Source organism: Cebidichthys violaceus, unplaced genomic scaffold (genome assembly GCF_023349555.1).
Source record: "Cebidichthys violaceus isolate CVI_PGR_0920_01 unplaced genomic scaffold, fCebVio1.0.p SCAF_20, whole genome shotgun sequence".
NCBI lineage: Eukaryota > Metazoa > Chordata > Actinopteri > Perciformes > Stichaeidae > Cebidichthys > Cebidichthys violaceus.
Window position 1 is genome coordinate 4,085,947 of NW_027176373.1, and position 19,216 is coordinate 4,105,162.

At 37.6% G+C, this 19,216-nt stretch overlaps 1 protein-coding gene across 1 annotated transcript in view; it reads left to right on the forward strand.

Annotated features, from left to right (window-relative positions):
• Positions 1 to 8,287, forward strand: part of kctd16b (potassium channel tetramerization domain containing 16b) — a 74,506-nt gene extending 66,219 nt beyond the window's left edge. The window contains exon 2 of the mRNA XM_068715729.1: positions 2,045 to 8,287. Coding sequence (XP_068571830.1) covers positions 2,045 to 2,508 — 464 coding nt within the window. The 3' untranslated portion in view covers positions 2,509 to 8,287. The remainder of the gene's footprint in view (positions 1 to 2,044) is intronic.
• Positions 8,288 to 19,216: the final 10,929 nt, after the last annotated feature.

Consider the following 19,216-nt stretch of genomic DNA (forward strand, 5'->3'; position numbering starts at 1 on the left):
TGGATGGGTGATGTTTATTTCATATACAGTAGGCAGCTGTGTGTGTGGGTGTGTTTTACCCATCTTGTGGGGACTAAATCTGTTTACAGTCACATTGTGGTGATTTGCCTTCCTTATGGGGACAAAATGTCTGTCCTCATAATGTACATCATTACAATTTAGGGTGAAGACTTGGTTTAAGGTTTACGATTAGGCTGTTAGCAAAATATAGCAAAAAAAAAATAAATAAATAAATAAAAATAAATATATATATATATATATATATATATAGTTCAGTACTGAATGTGTGTCAGAATAACAGTTGGTGTAAGTGTCAAAGTTATCCAAGGAATATTTCTTCAGTTTATACTCACAAAAATATAATTACAATATGTGGTAACTGTTTTATAAGTGGTACTCAGAGGAACAAATATCGGTTGGATGAATTGATTTCTGTTCCTTTGCCTCTCCATAAACAAGCCAAATATGTTGCTGAGGACAGGAAGTAAAAGCAGGGGGGCATTTATTTTAAGCAGTATTATTTATAGTCTTGTTCTATCTCGTTTGAAGTGAAATGCTCAGCAGCACAAGAAAAGAAACAACAGTGCTATTGAACTTGATGAGTAGAGGAGGCATCAAAAACGGAAGCCTGCGCTTATGTTTGAGGGGCGGGTCTCAAAATCAGAATGGAGGGACGTTGCGTGTGTGTGTGTGTGTGTGTGTGTGTGTGTGTGTGTGTGTGTGTGTGTGTTTGCCTTTAGAGGTTTTGATCTCTCTCCTCACTAAACAGAGTGGAGTCCATCAGCAACAGATTCCCCTTCAATTATTCAGGAGGTTAGCATGAAAAATAAATGGCTTCTTCCTGCAGTGAGAGGTAGGTTGCTGCTCTGGTTCCAGTGAGTCTTTCAGCCTTTTGCTGTTCACTCACACAGAGGACAGGTTGGGCAATAGATTTCTTTCAGCTATGATTGCGGATCGCTGCATTTTTCTCCTTATTGGTCAAAACCACAACTTCTGGGTCAAACTCATCAACACTGAGATATCTCTCAACTTTTTTATGACTCACTGGAGGTTCTAGGTCAGGTGAAAACAGTTGTGGTACTCAAGTGTAAAAAATTATACGTTTGAGAGATAATCAGTTTAATAGAAACTCACCTGTACCACTTCAATTCCAAGCATTGCACAAAATTAAAAAAAATAAAATTAGAGGGCGATTGTTAGAAAGAAAATGTTGCAAAGTCATCTATGGGTCAAAAGTTTTAACGGTAATTAAACTATTGCATGTGGTTAAGGGTTAAGACCTGCAATACATTGAAAAAGTATAATTTTAATGCTGCTGAAACAATGTCACCAAGACATCTCTTAACATGCAAAATCACTACATCAAAGCTCACTGGGCTTTTTCCTTTATTATTTATTTCTAATAAAACGACTCCAGTCATGTTGACTGGAACGTTTTTAGTGTTTGCATGTATAATAGCTGTACAGTTTAACCTCTACTCATTATTAAATTGCCAGACTCCAGTTTTATAAGTTGTTTGTCAGTAACAATATTGCTACAATATATCCTTCTACAGTTAAAATCTTTGTAAAGTTAATAAAAAATAAAAAAATTGTATTAAGTTGAAATACCATTTGCATTAGTTTTACTGTAAATACATTCAAATAATGTAAATCTGGACATTCGTGGAGTGTTTAGAATTGGTTGTAGCTCTTCCACTTGTTTCATGTGACAGCATGGAAATATGAGGGTAGCTCTCTGAACAATGTACAGTAGGCTTGTCCCACAGACAGCCAGCTCATTTCCATATTTAGACGAGAAGTAAGCCAGGTGTCTCTGATGGCATGTCACTTTGTTCCAGATGATAGCCATTTGGCTAAAGCTGACCTTCCTTTTTGTCTGTCTTCAGTGCTTCTTACTTTGTCTTTCTTCTCCTGTCTGACTAATTTGTGGCTCTCATTGTGTCACCGTCTCGTTTTTCTCTTCATGATGATCGGCCTCGAAAGAAAGAAAAGGGGGGAAAAAATAGCTCAACTCTAATGTAATGGTTTTGTCTATTTCCAGGTGGTCCATCACGTTGGTCCTCCCCTCCATGTGACTGCTGCTGCAAAAACCACAAGGGCGACGGCGAGGGCGAGAGCGGCACCTCATTCAATGAGCTCTCCACCTCCAGCTCTGAGAGCCAGTCAGAGGCCAGCTCGCCCCAGGGAACAGTCATCTGCGGCCCGGTCAGCCGCCAGTCACACCCCCACGCCAACGTCCAAACCCTGGACAGGCCGCTGAAAAAGGGCCCCATCGCCATGCTCCAGCAGTCCGAGCAGCGGCGGAAGAGTGACTTGTTGCGCACACTTACGGCGAGCTCCCGCGACACCAGCACGTGCAAGAAACGGCCGGCGAAAGAGAAGCCGACGGTCGAGGAGGAGTTGGAAAAGTGCATTCAAGACTTCCACAAGATCAAGATCCCAGAGAGGTTCCCCGAGAAGAAGTACATGTGGCAGGCCGACTTGCTGAGAAAGTACCGCCTCTGAGCCAGGAAACTGGACAGAGGGTGCAGACACATGAGGCCAAGGATCAGTTTACATGTTTTTTGATCATGACTTTTGCAACAAAAGGGAGATAACACCTAACTCATTAGAATCCGGTTACTGGGAGAAATGTCACCTTCATGCCAGTAGGTTGAAAGTCTACACAGAAGCAAGTAAGAAGCATAAAAACCAGACTGTTCTCTTATTGACATAGTACGTATGTGTGTGTATGTAGTTTAGGCCTATGTACTCCAAGTATGTGCCGCACTTGCTGAATGCTTCAGAGCTTTGAATAATTTATCCCTGAGGACCAATCCATGTGGGTGAAAGACAACCTCTATGAGCCGATCAACCAACTGAAGGCTTGCTAATGGCTACAATGGAGGTTACTGAGGGTTACTGGACTACACACACTGTCATCTGTCATAATTTCCATGGAAAACCATCACCGGAGCTACAGTTTTAGTCCACAAAGACAAACTAATTTAGTACGTGAATGTGTGTGTTAATGTGTGTGTGTGTGTGTGTGTGTGTGTGTGTGTGTGTGTGTGTGTGTGTGTGTGTGTGTGTGTGTGTTCGCACCCAGGTGGCCTAGAGGTCATGAATAAATCTACATCAGGAACCATTAATAATTCATGCTGTCCCGACAGTGCTCTCACTATAAATACTCCTAGAGCGCTCTGCTGCCAGGTTGGCGTAAACAGCTGGGTCAATTACTTAACTTTTAGGCAACATTTGGGGACTTTTGAAGCAGGAGGCGGTACAATTTCATCAGCAGTACAATTCATTTTCTTCTTCTATTATCAGTTGTGTTGCAAACGTACCCCAAGTGAATCAAACTACTCTGCATTGCATTGATTTTTGCTGTGTTGGCCGGATGTGGAGCAATTCCCAGGTTACTGTGTGAAAGATAAGTGAAAGAGTGAAGGATTGTGTTTGACGGTCAAACCATGGGGGAAAGGTTCCATAAAGAAAAGTCCTGATTCAACACACACTTTTCCAATTACATCATAGCCATTTTAGCCAATAACTTTATCAAAATGAACACAACACTCACATTTATTCCCACAGAGAAGGCGATCAATTGTAGGGTCATTCAAACCATGCTGAATATGACACCTACAGTAAATAGACAGAATGGCTGCACAGGATAACCCATCAATACAGACGGATGCTTTCTACCCGGACTGTTGACATGGTGATTGATAGTTATTGATGACAGGGCACAGTGAAGAGCTGATAGATGTGGTTCTTCTTTACAGTAATGAATGAAGCCCCTGGGTAACTTACAAAGACAAGCTGGTTATGTATTTAGTGAAAATTAGCCATTATTCATGTATGGATTGATGTTCTCCTGGTTCAGTTATTGTGATGTATTGTGTTGTGGTTACAGAAACAACAAAGATGGCAGACATCTATTTTTAAAAGAGTGCAAATCAAGAACACAATTTAATTTCCCCGGTAGGTTGATTTTTTTATTCAGGTTGCAAATTAAGTTGTTGACCACTGCAGAGGGCGAAAGCACACAGGCATTCAGTGATGTTGTAAACATGAAACATTTCTTTTCAGTTATGATGGCAACGTTTTGAAGATGATAAATGCCATTTAATGCAGCCCTTTTAAAATAGTTCATTGTTTATTTAAACAGGTAGTGTTACTGACATCACAATCTCTGTTTTAGGAGAGACGCATGCAAAAGAGAGAACATATAGAAAAAGGATTGGACCTATATTGTACAGCGGATTGTACAACTAAGGAAACAAATACATGATTCAGTGAGAATTAGAGTTAAAAATGAAAAAAATATTTTATTAGCAACATGTACTGTGAGAGGCAAATTAAAAGCATGACGTCCAAAGTGCTGTGGAAGGAAGCTTCAATGACCTCACCATGTCTAATGTGTGAGACAAATTTGATCCGATTTAGTTTAAGTTTCCATAAGAGGAAGTAGCTGATAAGATAAACAACTGCATATAGAGACGTTTGTTGGTCCCAGCATCAGGTCAAAATCATGTTATTTATGAGTAGTGTGATAGACAGCTATGATGAAAGATGTAGTTATAAATATTGATGAACTGTCTTGTACAGATGATAGTTCAGAAAGGCCGTCTTGGTAGTAGTAGTAGTAGTAGGACAATAAAAAAAGAGCACACAGTGGAAAGCATTTTCACGGAGAAACATAATTCAAGTTCTCAATATATGTTTTTGCAGCTTATGAAAGTGTAGAGGAATGGGCTTTATAAACAATCATAGCTTTTACACAGCACAATGTTTAAAGTTAAATTAAAAGCACACACACATATGCATATATAACATATGCATAGTATAATGTTATTCAAAGATCAGTTTATTTAAAAAATACCCCAATTTAAAACTGTTCTATTATACTTATTTTTCTATCTAAAGGCCTTTACATTACTAGATTATCCAATGCCCTTATGTTGCCCATTACACGCATTTCCTGTAAGAGAAGTGGTTCATGGGTAGTAAGATATTTGTAGTTATATATATTCAGTGGTGCCCATATGTCTGCTGTGGTTTATTATAGTATACATTAATATGGTTGCAATAGGTGCTAGATGCAAACCAACCATTTTCCTCATGTCCATACAATGAATATGACATATTTTTCTACAATACTGGGATATTACATTTTCATTTTGAAGTCATCTATCTTATGAGCTGAAGTTGAGATATGTTAATGCACACCACACAATATATGTAAATAAACACCATAAATCATACCTAACCAGAATAATGTATTATACTATCTGTATATAACACGCAAATCCATGAGGTGTGGTTGCCGCGCTGTTTTTAGTGATGCAGTAGACTGACGCTAATGTAATACTGCCATTCTTGTTTTATCATTTAGAGTATTGGCCCATCAGGGACGAGGAAAATATAAGACACATCTATAACATATTATAGCCTATATTTACCACTATAACAAATGATAAGCAACTTGCTTTCCAAGACAACATAATCATAAACTGGTTGTCAGCACATTTGTCTGACAGCGCAACACAAGCAACACAAGCAGTCACTGGTGACTAAGACATTTCAGCAATGCTGGATTGAAATCAATAAATCTGAAGATGTTCATGCCTTAGACAAACAATCTATCCCTGAAGCGTTTGTTACTGTGCAGTGCAGTCAGAAAGTGTTGTGTTTATTTGTTGTTGTTTTGGCTCTGTACTCTGGGATATAGGATTTGAAACGAAACAACAACTATGAAGTTAAAGTGCTGACTTTCAGCTTCTAACAGTGTTTGGGGGTGTTTTACATCCCCATTGGGTGAATACTGAATAGTGTCCTCATAACGTACATCATTACATTTTAGGGTGAAGACTTGGTTTGAGGTTTACGATTAGGCTGGTAGCAATATATAATAGTGAACAGCACTTTCAGGACAATATAACAGGACAAAAACATACAGGCAAGGCAACAAAGGGTTTTTTATGACCAAACACTGACCGGATCAGTCACTTGACCTCAATCCAATTGATCATCTGTTTTACTGCTGAATACCAGACTGAAGGAAAAAGCCCATAAACCAGCAGAAAGTGAAGCCAGCTGCAGTATAAACCTGGCACATTGGGCAGCATTGATTGCAAAGGAGTCAAAAAACAAATATTGAAATTTCTACATTTCTCTACATTTCCCAATAAGTCAAAGCTGATAATCAGAACTTAACCATAACAGTCTCATGTGCTGGAGTTATGAGCCAACCCACAACAAAACAGACTGCACTATATAAAACTTGTAGTGGTGTTGTATTCTCGGTTCACCGTTCCTGGTCTGAACCAAAGGAAAAAATGTTTCGTCTTTTTGCACAAGTTTTTTGTTGTTGACTTGCATACAGCACAGTAAGTTCACACTGGCCAGTAACAAACGTGGGCTTATGATTATAAGTCACATGTATTCTGGTCTTCAAACAGCTTGTAAATACAGGAGGAAATAGCTGAAATTTAGCGTTAGGCCAGACAATAGTTTGCCTTTGGTTGATTATTGCTTTAAGCTTTCCGAGAACAGCATGCTGACTGAAGTACTGTATAAAGATGTTTCTCTTTTACTTATAAAATGTGTGTTTTCAGCTGCTGGTACAACTATTATCTGGCCAAATGATCCAACAAAGTTTGAATAAACATGATCCATATGAAAGATGAACGTCTCTGATCGTCAAGAGATAATTGTTGCATAGCTTTTTGCATATTTTTGTTTGTAAAGTTATTTTTGACATTGGCAGTAGATAGTCTTGTGCTGCTTTTATTCAGTCCAGCTCAAGCAAAGGGATATTAGGAACCGTGTTTGCTTGACTCTGCCTACCATTTTAAAAATGTGTTGGGTTTTGTTTACTTTGAGATGATTCAACATCAAGGTCGGTCGGTCAAGGAAATCTATCTGAAAGCATTTTCAAACACAGATTTGTCTACAGACGGGAGAAATGCTGTTGAACAGACACAGAGGGAAAATGCATACCAAGACACCCGGTGGCCTTCTAGAGTAGAATACAGCTGTTTTTGCACAATGTATAGAGTTATACAGAAACACAAACAAGTATTTGAAAAAGAGATAAATCAATAATCACCTTACATGCACAACACAGTCACAAATATTGTGTCTGTCATGAGAGAGAAAGCTAACCAGTTTTCACCTTTAGAGCACTTGCGATGATATTCAGTTCTTTGGGCCTGAAAATAAAAAATTAAAAAAGATGATGTAAAATTTTTTTTTTTTTTAAAAAGAATGACTTCAATTTGGTTTTAAGTCAAATGTGATGTATGAAAAAGAAGAGAGACTGAAGTGATGTTAAGTATGTGAATTAATGTGATCTTGGAGTGCCCGTCTACAGATTTTCTTTCCTGAAGTTATGGTCATGCCCTGCAAGTGAAGCCAATGTACATGACTGCAGGCCCTGTTATTTTCCTCCCGTCTTTGAATTTGTCAAAATCATCTATTCCGATACCACCTGGCACATACTGTTTGAAACAAAAGAGCGTCTGTTTTAATGTATGTTGTTCTGACACTAAAAAGGAAAAGAAAAAATGGTTCAGATACATTGTGAGCATGTTGGTATACAAAACATATAACAGATTTAACTTAGTCTGTTCTTGTGAAAAAGATTATGTCAAAAACTGATATTTAACAGAAAAAAAAGAAAACTTGCAAAAAAAAAAAAAAGAAGAAAAAAAAAAGATAAGCACAAATGTGTTGATAGTGTCTGCTGTTTCTCCACAGGTGTATAACATTATCAAATAAAAAGTCTGCAGTGTGACTGAGCTCCTGCAAAACAGAGTTATTCTCACCCCGGGCATATGAAAATAGTTCAAGGAAATACTCTTTTCACCATAAACCCTTCATAAAATATTATATAGTATTTTGGTATTACAGAATTAGGAAAACATGCCTATCAAATTATACATAGATTTATGTCCAGAAACTAAATGATTGTTTTCCATTAACAGCCAAACATCTGTGGTGAGAGTTACCCTGTATTCCAGGTGTTACTACGTCTACCTTTAGAGTTCAAATCATCTGAGAGTCTTTAGATACAAAGCATATAGTAATTTTGAAAATGTATGACGACAACAATAAACAAGACATTCTGTACAGCGACCTACGACTTGCTTTTATTCCTAGTTCTCATCTTCCTGTGCTGTGGTGGTCAATAATCCTCTGGGGTCCACACGATATCAAGAAAGATAGTGCATCTTTAAAATTGATAATTCATTTGAGATTAATGTTTCACAGATGAGTGAATCTGAAGGTGAGCTGATCAGCTCCCCTCAGTTGAATAACGGTGACACGCTCATACCAAACTGCTGCATTGAAATACTGTCTATTGTGGCAAAGTGTTAGTGTTTATAGTCATATTATTGGGCACTGGCTGTAGAACATCAGCCTTTTTGGCTAGATCCTAAAGGAGGAGGAATGTGGAATGTGGACATCTTAACCAAAGCTTTTAACCAAGAATGGACAGACTCTTGTGTTTATTCTTCCCATGGACAGTTCAAAACCTGAGTGTCTCATATGTACAGAGACCATGGCGATTATTAAAAAACGACAATGTGAAGCACCACTATGAGACAAAGCACAAATCTTTTCAGCAAACCTACCCACTCAAATACGAAATAAAGGCACAGAAAATAAACAATTTATGAGCCCTACATGATCAGAATCCTAACACATTAATTCACTGCCCAACAATGATGTAAATAGAGAGGAATAGAGCTGAAACAAGTGGTTTCAATAACCACAGATACAGTCCCTGAACACACATCTCTCTTTTTAGAAGAGGAGAAAAACGTAATATCGTGGCTTTCTTGGTTGACATCACTTCACACCTGAAATAACCAAATTTATATCTGCAGAGCAAAGACAATTCAGTTAAATACATTTTCCTAGAATTAAGTACTTTATTTCAAGATAAACATTTTTCAAAAGCTTTCCGTTATTTAAATTTGTTCTCCCTTATTTTACTTGAAATGAGAAGAAAATGTATTCATTATTAGATTAAGTAATATTTATAATTCATCAGGTTCAATTTGAAAACTGAAAATGAATATAGTGAAAATATTTAATTGAATGTTCTTTTTTTGATTTGACAGTCCATTGTTGACTACATATAGACGTTGATACAACTGTTGTCTACTTCAATATATATGGGACTAAATCATAGCGCAAGCTAGACATTATTGTGATGTTCTGGACCTTTGTATGAGGAGATTCTCTCCAACTGGACCTCGTTGAATATTAATTGAATAACTCTGTCCTAGTCTAATACATAACATGCCTGCAACTCCCTGCAACTGCATCAATCAGAGTTTTACTTGAAACAAGATGTCCTCATATTTCATCACATTAGCCCAATGCACTGTTTACTTTCAAAACAAATTAAAACGTTGTTTGTTTGTTTTTTAGTTCAGTGTGTGCTCATTTCATGAAATAAAACATTAATATTGACATAACGAGAACTTGAAGTACTGCAATCTACAGGCATATGTTTCTTTTTTTGTTATGCAGGTGTAGGAAGGAAAGGTGAGTTGTACGCTGTGTCTAAAATCAATTCCTATTTACTGTGTACATAGTGTAGTGCTATATGTATATACTTTACTATAGTACTATATTTACAATTCTGAAAATTCCCAAAAAGGAGCAACTATGTCAAGTGTCCATGGCATTAATATATATTTCATACTATATTTTGCTCACTGTGCCACGATGCAATTTAATTACTGTTTTATGTGAACTACTGACTGTTTACTATAGAGAGTCGTTAATGAGAGAACAAGAAAGTGTTTTTGGACACCGCAGTAGAGCCATATTTACAGCCCAGTATCATGTATTTATATGCATAACATGTACATCATTGATTGAGCTTGGTTGGCTTATTTTTGTCACAGGATATGACAGAACTTGGATCCACAAGCAGACAGTCTAGAATGAAACGGGTCCAGTTCAGAGCCTCAAAGGTCAGGTCAGGCTTACAGTTTGCAACAAACCAACAGTGTGAAGAATGAGACAGAAACCAGCTAAAGCATTAAGGCCGGTTGGACAATCTGACAACCAAAAAGTGGAAACTACACTGTACTGAGAGGCTAATGAGAAAATGAGAGGCCGCTGTGCAGGCAAGTGATTTTGACAATGCTTGACAATGCTGGGCAGGTGAGCGAGGCAGGGTTGGGAGTGACAGGTGAGTACAGTACACAACAACACAAGCTGCGTCTCACAGCCTTAATATATATTCACACATTGCTAAGCGCTCATCACATCATCATAGCAAAGTGTTTTGAATGAGTATACAATATATGATTGTACTTTTCTACTGACAGGAAATGAAGCAAGACATCAGCCAGAGGATGAAAAAAAAAGTAACAACGTGTACTGTAATATGGGATAGGGAGAAATGTGAGGCCTTTTGTTCTGTCAGTATACAAAGCTGCAGAGGTTCACAGCATTCCAATAACAGGGGTAATCAGAAATCATGAAGAAAGAAAAGAACAGACAAGAACAACATACAAGAGGATAATGTATGTAGCAGAAGTGTGAGCAGTCCTTTGTGAAATGAAGGCCTGATGATGTTAAATATTGACATAAACACAATAATTCAATTTAGTAACACACCAACAAACACTCAAATGTGAGTCATGCAATTTCCTAGCCAGGGAAAGGCCTCTTCCCAAGATCAGTATTTCAAACTGCCAAGATTTCCCCAATCTTCATAAGCAACCTTTTTCCACTGAAAGCACCCTCACTGATCCTGCAGATAATGTCTATCAAAGTCTTTGAGGGTACAGTTCTCATGGTGGCCACTAGAACCAGAGCCTAATCAGACATAGAAGATAAAAATGAAGCAGGAATGAAGACACACGTTTTAAAAATCCACATTCACCATGAAAAAAAAAACTTGCCTCTAAGTCCTCTGACAAAACTTCAAGACAATTAAATCATCCATTTGGCATTGGCATATGGAGAGAAATCAGCTATTTCTGTCTGACTGGCTCGTCCCCTGACAATACAGTTAATTATACTGATTTCAAAGTCACAATCAGGAAGAGAAAGTCTGGTTATGAGGGAAGAATGCATGTTTCAAGTCCCTCTTTGTAGCTGCCAGCTCTCCATGGAAGGGAAGAGGAGGGAGAGTATGCATGACAGGCTTAAAATAGCATCAGTGGGATCAGCTATCTTCTCAAGATCAGGCGATGGCGGCTCCATGTGGCTCTTAGAGCTGGCCTGATCCAGCAATGAAGAGACTGATGAAACAAGAAATGTAGAATGTGGGGTGTGGATGGAAGTGTAAGGGAAAGGTGATAAAAGAGTGTTAAAGAAAAAGGTATTAAATAGGATAAAAGGTGAGAAAAGGGAGGGAAATGAGGCAGGGGGCAATGGGCAGAGGGAGGGAGAGGTTAGAGGATGGACAAGATAGAGGGAAAGTAAACCGGGCAGATGGATGGAATAAAGATTAAAAGGGAGGAAAGGAAAAGGGAAGAAAGAAAAATAAGTCACAGATATTGAGGATAAGAAAAGGCACTTTGTAGGCAGAGAAGCAGCAGGAAGACAATTCGATGCAGGTGTAGAGACAGGTGGAGGAGAAAGAAAGGAAAGGAGCAGAAGAACATCAGCAATGGGATTGAGGAGGAAATAAAAGATGAAGAGCTAGGAGGGGGGGAAAAAAGGATGACGTGCACAGAGCCTGTGTTAGCTGTCAGCATCCATCTCCAAGATAAGCGCACCAGCAACATGATCTGTTTTCCAGCATTACAGATGAAAGCGAGCGCTCCTGCACTGCAATCAGATCAGCCGCCTGTATCGCTATTGTTGCAACTAGTCCGGATGATTTTCTCAACAACACAGCTGAATGATGCACACTGCCAGCCATTGTGGAGCGAACAATGGTACAAGCCCTTTGTGCACAATAGGCTGATCCTGCGTTAACTGTGTCCTGGAGCCACTATCCCATTGACAAGATGAGTAAAAGGACTTTTAATGCATTATCTCTTTTTCGCTGTGAACTGTACCGAGCCAAACATTACTTGAGGCCTTGCTGTGCAATGAAAGTCGCATAATAGATACAGCAGGCTTTTTAATATACAGTACAGGAGTCCTGTCAGCAAAGGGCTAACGGCGGCAAGCTTAACACAGGATGTTTTGTGAGATTTGAGAGCTGCTGAGCTACATTACTTTGAAATGTCATCGGTTACTGAATGCAAATTACATGGATGTAATTAGTACAGAAATCCATGGGATTACAATAAAAAATGTGATTTCATCTGAATACTTTTAGATTATTTAAAAATGAATAATTAAATATCACACTTTATACTAAACTTATAGTATAACTGTTTCTTTTTTTAATCTACATTTTTGTTGCTGTTGCTTTTTAATCAAAGGCCACATGGAGGACCTATGCTCTTGTTACTTAAGAGGAGCACTTACTCAAAATTCAGACCAGATTATATTTGATAAAATCAGCAATTACATTAAAGTTACATTGTCTAAGATTACTTAACTACATTTCTGATTGGATCTTTAAAATGTATGTTTATTCCATCATATTTTTGAAAGAATAATTTGATTTGACCAATTCTAAAAGCTAATCTCACACTGCCTAAAAGCCAGACAGCACTCTGAGATATAACTTAAAAGCCACAGATTTTGATTATTAACAAGAACAAACGGCCTCCATCTTATCTCAGATTAAAAAAAAAGACATGTCTTGAGTTGCTCCTTGGCTCTCTGTCTAAATACCCACCAGAGGAAAGTGTACTGATAACGTCAGTTTGCTAGTTAGCAAATAAGTTTTAATAATACAATAACTTTTAAATATTACTTTAAAATCCCTTTGGCATTATATTTAACTATAAAACGGGATGACTTATTGTGATATCTGTTGGACTTTGTGACCACTACCAATTATTTGATGAGGTAGTCCCTGTTTTAATTGCATCTCTTGTTTTATTAACAAAATGATACACATATATGCAGACGCTGACTGGCGATGACATACACATTGCTGCCGTCGGTTCCACACTATTCTTAGTTGGTGGCAGTAGCTCTTCACCATCAAAAGGCAGAGAAGAACATGGATGTAAACAAAGCAGGTTTCCAAATATTAAATTAATCAGCATAAGCAATCAGTAAATCTTTGATGAGAAAAGAAAACACATCCAAAATTTTTGTCAAGTCTTAATGATTCGCACAATGCGTTTTGGTTAGAAAACAGCGAATGCAAATAATACAGTGTTTGTTTACAAGAAAACTCCACAGGGAGCCTTTAATATTCCTTTTATGTCTACTGCAGGATTTAGGTTTATTATTGTACGTTTCATTATCTCTGGTATTCCACATTCCCCAACATTTGGGAAATTGATTTGAGATATGTGAATTAATTTCTTTAGTACATATTCATGAGTGATATTTTTAGCTCTGATTAACTACAGACTGGAAAATGCACTCTTGTGTAAGTCTGAAGCTGAAGACCGACATAATTTCATACGCCATTTTTTTTTAAATTGGGTGTGTTCTTTTATCTGCTAGTTTCCTCTCCTCCCTCACTACCACTTGTATCCTACAAGGACGTATCTCAGAGAAACACATGGGGACAGAAAGAAGAAACAGAAGTGAACAGAAAAGACGGATAACAGCAACGGATGACAGTTTGCCAAATACTGTAGAGCTCCTGTTGCTGTTCTTGTAGGTTGGAGATTTCCCTTTTAGTCGACACATTGCTTACACATCTGAGAGCTGTCTGTACAGTAAAGCAGTGTTGAACTTAAACTGTGAATGTTAAAAGAGGCAAATTAATTGTAATTAAGTATAATGGCATGTATGTTAAATAAATAAATCCCCTTTTAATTAGTTATAATAATGTATCATTCTACAACAGAATACAAAATTAATTTTTAAAGGGTATATTTTTTTACTTTTTTAATGCATCACTTAAATTAACATTTGACTAATCAATGTATTTATTTAATATAATTGAACAGCAAAAAAGTAATTATTTCAGTGGTACACTCCAGACTGCATAATGTATCAGTCAAATGTGAATAACATGTTAAAATAAAATGTCTAAAAGCCTTATTTAAAGCATTGATTCAGTAATGAGAGTAACACTGGCAGTATACTTCGTTATGTGGCTGAACATTTGCATTGTTTGAAATGTTTTACCTCTGAATATTGAATACTTCTAACATTTCTCAGAACTGCTTTTTAAGCCATCAGGATCATTTATGCCTGTTTATACAGTGTGTTGTCACTAATAAAGGGAAGGCCATTTCCAGTTTGAAGAGTCACAACCCAAGTCCATTAGTCTGCTGTTGTTCATACTGATGTGCTAATGATAGGGTGAGGTGTGAAAGTGTTAAATGTATCTTCAGTGCTGGTGTTGTGTAAATGGTAGATTAATTTATTTTTGTCTTGGGTGTGTCGAGTGTGAGGAGAAAGAGATTTCTTGTGGTGCTTGATGAATCTCTCTGTGCTCCGTTCTTCATCTTTTTCTCACCTCACTGTTTATATAGTGATCTTGAATTGTGAAAATCAATGGATACTCAAATTTTTTTCAAAATCAATTAAAATGAAACACATTTTTGTGTCAATATATATTTAAAAACATTTTTTACAGTCTTGCAAACCTATATTGGATTTAAGATAAGATGCTCTAAGTCGTGCTTGCATAAAGCTTTGCCAGCTATGTTATATTTGCATTCAGGTTTTTAGTCCATTGTTTGAATGCTTTCTTGAAAGGTGAGAAGATGAAAACCAAATCTGATGACTTCAATCACTTTAACTTGGATTGCAGGGCTACGGTTAAGAAAGAAGCCACTGTGAGAGTGCACAGTAATTTCTTCAGGCACACTTCTATTTTTATCTCATTGTTGACCTGAATATATTTTTAGATATGTTGACTCACAATATTTGGCTGCCTCTGTCAACAGCTTGTGTATCTTCTGCTGATGCCGGATCAACGAAGCCAATCAGCTCATGACGGCTCAATCGGGAAAACGTGTCATTAGCTTTCTTTGAAGGCCTTGGTTTTTGGACCGCATTGTTATTCCACAGAATGTGTTCCATCATTCCATTCCAAGAAGGAACGCCAAATTTGCAAATGCCAAAATAAAATAAAAAAACTAAAATCAGCCACCATTTCTGCTGTACTTTTGGCAGTTAGCTTTAACTTCAGGAGACACGTTTCCAACACCTCATTAATTTGAACAATAAAATAAACCCTCAAAAGCAGTTTGTATACAAAACACAAACATATTCTATACAGTATATGCATAAATACACAAACATACTCAGCCTTTATGCATACACCTACAAGGGGCGGGGGGGGGGGGGGGGGGGTAGCACTACGTGTGAGGACACCACATTGTAATATTTAATGTGTTAATTAAAGTGCCTTGTGGGAATACAATCTAACATGCTTCATCAACTTGGTGCAAAATCTTTATATCTCTTAAGTCAGCAAGGCTGAAAACTTGTGTTTCTGTGTGTGTAGCCATTACCGTGTACGTATGTGCATTATCACATGATGAATTTAGTGTTTGCTTTACACATCGTGACCAGGCCCTGTTAGCTACGCTGCAAGGCTGTGACTATTTCTGTAACACTCTGTCGGATTAATGGAGGATGCTCATTAATATAAGCACTGTGATTAAGTGTACTACGCATGGCGAGGCTGGTAAACAAATACAGTACCACACGTAAGTATAGTCTTCTGTTGTGTAATAAATCATGTCAGCTCTGTACTGTCAACATTGTATTTTATCTTTAGTGTGTATGTTTTCTTCAAAATGTCTTTAATTTTATTTGTACTGAAGTGTCAGGACCAGCTGTTTAGCTTCATCTCATGTGCATAGCAGGGTACAGCATGCGGTTTACATGACCCTTTTAAGTCTGGTCTGTTGATCACTTGCTGAATCATTCTGATCTAGCCCTGTTTCGTTGCACTGCAGCACTGCAGGGAGGGAGAACATTGTCAATATCTGTTTACAAAACTGTTTGCTCTACATTGGATGCTCACACCAGCTGCCACTTTTTAATGACCTTAGCCATGGTCACACCTAAATATATAAAGGACCGGCTAGCATGAATTGAGTTTTCAGTGTACCAAAGTTTTTGAGAAAGCCCAAACATCTAGGGAACGTTTGTATACACTTTATAAAGTCAAGTGCAAAATTTCATAATTTTCCAATTACTGGGAGATCACCATTGTTCTAGCTCTCAAAACTGTGATAAACACATGGGGGAAAAAATGGATGTTTGTTTTTTAAAAACCATCTCCAACCATAGAAGCCATTACTCCCCAAAATAGGAAAGTGTTGTAAGAATTAAAAGACTGATATTTGATTTATTTTTTAAACCTCAACTATACCATGGGACTTGGATGTGCTCATTAATTTAACAGCAAACTGCACATTGAATTTTGATATTTGATGGCAGCACTAGATTAAAGGTCAGATGGTCACAACATCTTTGGAAATCATTTTCTGGGAGCCATGGGACTATTTAGGTTGTCAAGACAACTGTTTCGGCACCAGGGTTTCGGACATACCAGCTGGCCAAATGGCATTACCAGCCTTGCTGTAGGTAGGCCATGTTGCGTGCAGAGCATTTGGGCATCTGCAGTTTACAAATGTCCATTTTTGCTTTTCGTTACAATTTGATACCATAGTTCCAGTGTTTCAAATATTTACACTGTTGTGAATTGTTTGATTGTATAATATAATGTCAAGCTGTATAGTGTGAAAAGCATAAAACAGGAAGTGCTTTTACTTTGAAGAGCCGTTTTGTAGCATATGAGTTTTTTGACGCTAACCTAGATATGATTTATACGTAGAAAGCCACATGTCGAATGTTCACTCTTCTAACACTGCAGTTCCAGACAGTAAAAAGGTCCGTTCAAACCAGACGTGTCTTGGTCCTCATTAGAAGCTCCACTTCACAACATACACCAATTGCCTTCAGAAATTGCCTAAATCATTATTTGCATTTCCTGATCCATTGCTGGGCTTACATTAAATTACATTACATTCATTACATTACATTCATTTAGCAGACGCTTTTATCCAAAGCGACTTACAATTCAGTTTCTATCACATTTTTACACCGTAGGCACAGCTACGGGAGCAAGGCTTACTCCTTGTACCGTATATCTCACAACGCCTAAAACCTCTATATATGGACTATTTTCATCTCCTGGGCAGAGTGACAGCAACATCAAATGTAAGCCCAGCCAATTATTTCAAAGTGTGAAGCCTGAAAGGCAACATGTTACAGCAACATAGATGTAGTAGAGAGAGCCCGACTAGAGAAATCTGGAAACGGCCCTTTCTTTATGTGGATACCTGTTAACCGCTGCCAAGGAGAAGGCCACTAGTGATTTTAATCATGGCGAACACTGAAGCCTGCCAACATGGAAGCCCAGTTATTATCATGTATGAAGCCTAAAAGCTGAGTATGGCTCTGCGGAGAGCAAGAGGGGCCTGTGTTAGGTTGACAAGGTGAGTGCTGTTGAGATTAAGAGACGCTCAAATCCCCAAGCATCAAACCAGGGTCAGCAGCTCAGGGCAGACAGGTGCAGGCAGACAAATGAGTTACTTCTTCATGCGTAGAGCTCATTAGTCAAGCTGGTTTCCTAACCTGTAATACAGTGGTGTGAAATCCAAAATGAATGTCAGCTCAAATCCTTACAAGCTGTATTCACAGCATGAGGGCATGTTTTTCTACACTATGACTTAAATCCAAGCATTAAGATATTTGAATGGCCAGAGAGAACCATGATATTGCTAGTGAACTAGTTAAGATCATGATGCTGCATTGGTTCTTCCATTGTGAATACACTTTTTTTACTATATAGCATTCAAGAGCTATACTTGCACTTTTAACCTAAGTGATATTTAGCATACAGACTATAGCTGCAAAGCAAAGGTCAAGGGTGTAGGGCTTTTATTCAACATTTTGGGGTGACACATTAAGTCTAAGGGTCTTCCCTCAAGAAACTTTGACACTTCATTTTCTGCATTCAGGTGAATTTGCATCCATTTATGGTGGAAATGTCATGGCACATCCTACTTGATTCGTGCACAGTTGCTTAATCTCCTTTCCGTTTTATGGCAGATTGGAACCTGTTTCTTTGGAGGTCACAATAAGGTATACAAAACCCTGAGAAACAATGAGCAAGGAATTAGTTAGAAGGTACCTGATAATTTAATCAGGTCAGTATGTAGTAGTTCCAGGGTTACAATAAGTAGTTTTTGAGTCATTTGAAAACAGCCTCAGAGATGTTGACATTACTAAATTATTAAATCATTATGTAATGATTTCTTTTTGTTTGCTGTTTCTAATTGTGAATTGTCTTTACTATTGTTAATAAGATGTTTTGAAAAGTTTACAAGCTGATTTTAAAGTAAGACCTAATCTATTATTATTATATAAGTGCAGACTCAAGGTATGTAGGATTTCTCTTGGCCTTAGTCAACTTTAATGGTTCTGAATCTAAAAGAAATATGGTATCTGTCTTAAAACAGCTTTTATGTGCAACTTAAAAATGCAAAACCAAAAATATTTTTGCAAAAAGGAAATACCAAGGATATTACCTTTTTGTCCAAAATGACAGCCTTATCCATCAATACATTACTGAATCCCGCCTGCAAGGTGTCAGTACATCAGTTTCATCTCCACAGAGGCAATAACAGAATAAAAATGGGCATTGCTTTTTCAATCAGTTCTGAATTGTATGTTATTGAAAGTCAATATTAACACAGTGAATGTAATAAAAAGTATCGCAGAGCCTTCATAATGAGCTTATATGTACTGAAGTTAGAGGTAGTATGATACTAGTTGTAATGACAAAGGAAATGCCTGTATTTATTATAAAAGCAAACCTTTTGTATTCTGTACTGTTATTTTATCTTGGTAGATATGATTAGCATAATATGAGAAAATACCGTCATGGCTTGTGTTAGCTTGCACATACTGTAATATTTGATTTGTGTCATTTATCACGCTGCACAATCAAAACTTTCACTACTTCTGCATCCCAGTTAAAACAAACACTAAGAAATATTTGCAAATGTTGAATCCTCTGTGTTTTCTGATATGGACAGGAAATCAACGACAGAGTGCCACTGCAGGATTACTTAGAGATGGGAGTCAAATCCTTTTACCAAGAAGGTAATAGCAGGCAACAAAGAAATAGCAGAAG